We start from the raw sequence: 6,125 nt of genomic DNA, 5'->3' as shown, positions 1-6,125 counted from the left end.
TACTTTAGGTTATGTATTTTTTATTGGTTCTGGAGTGTTTTTTTGGAGTTCAAAAAAACAACAGGTGATTGCATTGTCTACAGTGAAAGCGGAGTATATTGCAGTAGCTAACAGTGTTATTCAAGTTTTGTGGTTACGTCACGTACTTGGTATTCTACAGCACAAGCTGGTTGATCCTACGAAAATTTATTATCATAGTAAGTCAACAATTGAGTTGTTCAAGAGTCCAATACTTCATGGGCGTAACAAACATATTGACATCAAATATCACTTCATACGTGAATTAGTTTGAGAGAGAGAGATTGCAATTGATTATTGCAGAACTGAAGAACAAATGGCTGACATTTTCACCAAAACATTGAAGACGGAGATTTTTATCAAGTTGAAGAAGTTGTTGGGCATGTCCAAATTAGAGGAGTTTGGTTTAAGGGAGTCAATGTAGAAATATAAACCAAACTGTGATTGATTGGTTAGTTTTATTTATTGACCGCATGTCACTTGTTTATTAGCTAGTTTTCTTGGCAAGTCTAAAGTTGGCTACATGGGATCAAATCCTATAATGTTAGTCATAGTAGAATTAGAAGTCTTGTGTCTAGCTATTGTACAAAGTAGCAGTTGCCTTTTGTTTTTGGTCTTTGTGCATAGCCTCTGTGTTTTTCGTTCTTCTGTAGCCGCAGCCTTCTTTGAGTAATAGAAAAAAATTTCTTTCCTTTACCTCATATATCAAATTCTTGAGATTGTTCCTGTGGGTTTATGTGTGATTATCAATTTGGATCCATCAAAATAGCTCAATGGAGTAAGATAAGATTTCAGAAAAGTTTGGTGATTAATCGTACACAATACCTTTTTCAAAGAACTTGGTTAAAGAAAATTAAAAACATACTATTATGTTGTTGTGGGGTTGACAATCAAAATATAAGGGCAAATTATATTTTACCCCCTGTGATTTAGCGTTTTTTACATAACCCCCTATGGTTTCAAAAGCTATACATAACCCCTTCATAGTTTGGATTAAAGTGTCAAACTGACGGAAATAATCATTCATAACGGAACTTCTAAAAATATCGAAATTACCCTTATAAATACATGACACACTAACCCCCTTATGGTTTAATACTTTACCATATAACCCCCTTGGCTAATAAATAATTTTCAACTTTACGTAAGGGTATTTTTGACATTTTAGGTGACTCCGTTACCAATGATCATTTCCATCACTTTGATACTTTAATCCAAACCATGAGGGGGTTATATATACCTTTTGAAACCATAGGGGGTTATGTAAAAAACGCTAAACCAAATGGGGGTAAAGTGAAATTTGCCCAAAATATAATTGCGAACTTTAGCGTTAAAAAGATGTTAACATATCGTGACAACATAATCACTAGTAATATCAAAAACACAAGTAAGGATGACGGTAAAAATGCAATCCAGTCCTTCCCATGACCGCAGAATCAAATGATCATCTCCCATGGGCAATTGGCTGTATTTCGTGATTTTGGAGGCTATAATATGTAGTTGTCAAGATAATATCACCGCCACCGGAGGGATTGGATTGTTCTTGATGATCAATCAGGGGCTCAATCTCTTCTTGGTTTAAAGCTTGAGAACCTTGAGTCCAAGTATGCTTTAATGTGATTCGCAACCCTACCAGTTCCATTGCTACTTCTTTCATGGAAGGCCTGTCGGCGCCTTTTACATTTAGGCATCGTTCGGCAAGCACAGCAACTTGTCTCAATTGGTCAATATTCTCATCAGACGCGACAGAATCTTCAAGAATTTGAAACAGTCGGTTTTCTTTCATGGAAGAAAGGAAATGATTGCTTAAACTTATCTCACCCTCTGATCTATTGAAGCATACGGGCTTTTTCCCTGTTAGTAGCTCCACAAGAACGACTCCAAAGCTATAAACATCACTTTTCTCTGTCAACTGAAATGTTTGGAAGAATTCAGGGTCCAGATATCCTCGAGTTCCTTGCACCACTGTAGATAGTTGATCTTGATCAAGAAGGCCCAATCTTGAAGCACCGAAATCGGATACTTTTGCTGTAAATTCCTCGTCCAGAAGTATGTTCGTGGTCTTTATGTCCCTATGGATGATGGGAGGTGAAGCAGCGGAGTGCAAATATGAGAGGGCTTCTGCAGTTTCTGCACCTATTTTCAGTCGGATGTCCCAACTAATTCCACATGCCCGCTTCTTGTTGTGTAAATGGTTAAAAAGAGTGTCATTGTTGATAAATTCATAAACGAGTAAAGGTACCTCTGTCTCGAGACAACAACCAAAGAGCTTAACCACATTTTTGTGGTTAATTTGTGACAGAATCACAACCTCATTGATGAATTGCTCAATTTGGTTGGGATCAACTGTTTTTGACTTCTTGATAGCAACTTCTTTGTTGTCTATTAGACGACCTTTGTAGACTATCCCAAAACCTCCTTGACCAATAATGTTACCGTCATGGAAGTTGTTTGTTGCCTTCTCAAGATCTCTGCCACTGAAAATTCTTGGGGCATTTGAGGATTCTTCTTGTCCATTGAGTCGCTTTTGTAGGAGTAGCCCTCCATTTTCTCGAAAGAATTTTTCCTTCAGCCACATCATCTTTCTTTTCTTGGACACGTACAAGCACCAAGAACAGACCATTAGCAGAACCATAGTGCCCACAGCAACACCTAAGACAGTGTTGTTTAACAATATTTATAGGAAGAAAAATCCCAGAAAAGGAAGGAACGAGAAGGAACATGTTAAACTGCGCAGGGGTAAAGCAATATTCAACTTCGAAGTATAATACAACTGATTATTATCAAGTTCATATCAGTGAAATTGTTGATTATTTTTCTCAACAAGATTTAAGCTAGAGTTTGTCCCTGGTTTATTGCTTCGGCAATAATAGAACGCTTCTCTATATGTGATACTTTTAACTGAGGCAATGTGAAAAAATGTCTACTCTAGATTTTTTTTTTTCTTGTTCACTTTAATGGAGACTTCAAACCGTACAATAAGGGAGCAAAAAAAAAAGAAAAGACTTGAATTCGAATTAAAAAGATAACATCACTTGATTAATGTGTCTAATCATCGAATTGGTCTTGTGCTACATACTCTTAACTCTCTTTAGTTTGCATATGTGATGGATCATGGACATGGTATATGTTGACTTTGCGTTGGCTGAATTCGAGGCCAAAAGTAACCCTGGTTAAGAGGTGGTCGAGCTTTGGACATTGACTCAGTTTGGTAGTTTTGACTCGGTCTACTCTAGGTTCTAGCCCTTTTCAGGTTGCTCCCAATAATCCTTACCTCATGTAATTGTCCAAAAACATGAAGATACCTATGTGTGGGTTGTGATCATATGTACTACCCATTTTCCATGTCACCACAACATATTGATTTATTATTTAGGATAAAAATTGAAGCAATATATAAGCAATAGGCTTGTCTAAATACAATTTTTTTGTAAAAATTATTTTACACAGATCATAAATACGTTTCTTGACATTTTTTATATTTTCAATCATATTTATATTTTACATACATCACTTTACATCACAAGTAATACTAATGTTTATGTCACTTCAATGAAGGAGGATAAAAGCTTGGACTACCCCATGTGAATCTGTGTGTGTTTTCATCATATGAGCATAAAATCGCCAAGCTTAGTTAATATCCCTACTTGGAATTTCAACCATTAATCTTGGCTTTCTGAACAATAATTCCTTAAGAAATGGAAAAAATTAGAATAGTGGGGCTTGTGTTGATCGTATGTGTATGTGTGTTTATAAACAAAATGCAAATTAAGCTGATCTGAGAACGGTAATTTGCGTTTTGGCCAAGCTTGGTCTTTGTGCCTATCTGTATAATACTTGGGAACTTTGGTAACACAAAAGACAAACTATTACCTTCAAGAATACCAGCCACAAGTGCTTGATAACTTTTCTTAGGTTTAGGGATGCAACCTTCACTCCCTTTTCCATCATCTTTCTGAAGGTACCCCATCGGGCAAGAGCAATTGTAGCCTCCTTCGACGTTTTTGCAAAGTTTTTTGAATTTGCAATTATTGGTCTCTTCTTTTTGACATTCATCAATATCTGCATAACGTTGCCCCCCAAAAAAAAATCATGTTGGATCTATCACCGATTTGTTTTCCTTCTTCTTTTAATATTTTCTTTAAAAAGTAAAAATCATTTTTCAAAAGTAAATCGGACCATGTTTGTTTGGATTGAAAGTTCATTGGAAAAAATTTTTAGTATTATTTAGTATAATATTTTTTTAATGTGATGTATATGATATAAAAAGTTGATTAGAAAATTTGTTTTGTAAACAATAAATTTTTTTTCCAAATAACCCTAACCAAATTCTTTTTTCCATGGCACAAAGTCAAAAAGTAAAAGGGTTATCTTAATTTTATAAAAAGGAAAAAAATCAAAATCTTTTTTAATGTATGCAAATATTGATGTAATTTTCCCGGGAAAAGGTAGGTGTGTGTGTGTTTTTTTGGTTTTTTTTGGGGGGGGGGGCACGATGTAAAGGTTAACTAGCTCAAAGTAAAATGGACAATGATGCGTCAAAACTTGATTGTCCAAAGTGAAGTAGCAATCATGATATGCCCCAAAAAAAAAGGGGGTAGCAATGAAACACGTACCTTGGCAACCAGTATTTGGCAAGTAAGGATTACCTTCATAACCCTCGTTGCAGAAACAACGATATCCCCTGTAATTACCTTTTCCATTTACACAATAGGTATTTTGCTGACAAGCATAAGTAGTCGAGTCCTTTCTTTCTGTTTCACACGTCTGATTTTCATCTCCAATCCCCCAGTCAAGTACCATAGGAAGTTTGTCTACCCCCCGTAAATTGGTAAGGTTGTCGAAAGTAAAGTTGAACTTACCTTCTTCAACAACAAAGGCAAAGCTACAAGGACTGAACTCTTTAACATATCTATGACTGTAATAACTTTCCGCTTTCAACTCGAAATTTGTCATTCCTTGCGGGATTGATGTCTGGCAGCATCCACCGCCGGACGAGGAACCATTAACCACGGCAGACGGGTTGAAACACATGGTGATGCACCCAATAGTTTGATCTACAGCAGTCCCCTTGACAGAGTGGAAGCTTTGGAGAAAACCATAGGTGTCGCAGCCAACTGCTGTGAATTTGTTAACGGTACTATTGATTGTGAATTCGGGAAATCGGAAAGAGGGTTCATGATCAGATTCCGGTTGATCAGGACATTTGCGAGCTACAAACTTCAGAATGTTCAATTGACCTTCAAGGGATATTTTTGTGACGTTAACGTTTGAGTCTTGTAGAAATAATTTGGGAGGATTATAAGAATGGTTACAAGTGACTGAAAAGTTGGACTTCAGATAACAATCTTTTGTCATGCCAAATGGGTACGGGATCTTTATATTTCCGCAGGTATCACTGCAGCCATCCTTCGCTATGCGTAAATAAGGGTATGCTGCTGCCGGGGTGATAGCTGGCTTTAAGGACACCATCAATATGAAAAGTATAACTTGAGCAAATTTCATATCTGGGGAAGCTTTGGACTGGGATGGCTGCTTAGTTTTGGGATAATGAGGTTTTAACTTGTATGTGGTGTTCTTGGAGGAGGCCATGTTTTAATTTATAGAAATATCAATCCACTGTAGCTTTGGAGGCCACACAAGTCTTCAGAAGTTAATGCATTGTGGAGTAAAGACCGGGAAGTTGTATCTGAACCTGCCCGGAGAGTGTACTGATGGGACTCGTCCCAGGCAGCAACGCCAACTAAAAGTTCACTTTAATAATTCTGATATCGTGTGATATGGGATCCACAAATATGAACATGTGATGTATGAAAAATACAAATATGCGACGCTACGTCAAAAATTTTCTCCTCAAAGCTAAGCTATTTGGAACGTTCAAAATTCAATTAATGGAATTTCATTGAAACAGAGTTAAAAGTGAAATAGCATTATGGATCATTTACAATCTATCATTAACAACAATGAAAAAAATTAAATAAACTCATTAAAATGATATAAAGGAGAACAACAAATCAATTGAAAAGTGAATTAAATGACATAAAAGTGAATTTTCAAGTATGTCACCCAAATCTAACGGAAAGACAAAAACATTGATATTGATACAA

General features: G+C 36.3%; 1 protein-coding gene across 1 annotated transcript; it reads right to left on the bottom strand.

Annotated features, from left to right (window-relative positions):
* Positions 1 to 1,307: 1,307 nt before the first annotated feature.
* On the bottom strand, positions 1,308 to 5,666 carry LOC113712121 (wall-associated receptor kinase 2). Its single transcript, XM_027235411.2, has 3 exons — positions 4,635 to 5,666; positions 3,892 to 4,080; positions 1,308 to 2,670 (listed from the first exon to the last, which is right to left on the bottom strand). The coding sequence occupies exons 1-3, from the start codon at positions 5,608 to 5,610 to the stop codon at positions 1,463 to 1,465; spliced, it is 2,373 nt and encodes a 790-aa protein (XP_027091212.2). The 5' UTR covers positions 5,611 to 5,666; the 3' UTR covers positions 1,308 to 1,462.
* Positions 5,667 to 6,125: the final 459 nt, after the last annotated feature.

The sequence above is a fragment of the Coffea arabica genome, chromosome 10e, assembly GCF_036785885.1.
Source record: "Coffea arabica cultivar ET-39 chromosome 10e, Coffea Arabica ET-39 HiFi, whole genome shotgun sequence".
NCBI lineage: Eukaryota > Viridiplantae > Streptophyta > Magnoliopsida > Gentianales > Rubiaceae > Coffea > Coffea arabica.
The sequence above is the reverse complement of the archived record's forward strand: the minus strand, read 5'-3'. Positions and strand labels throughout refer to the sequence as shown.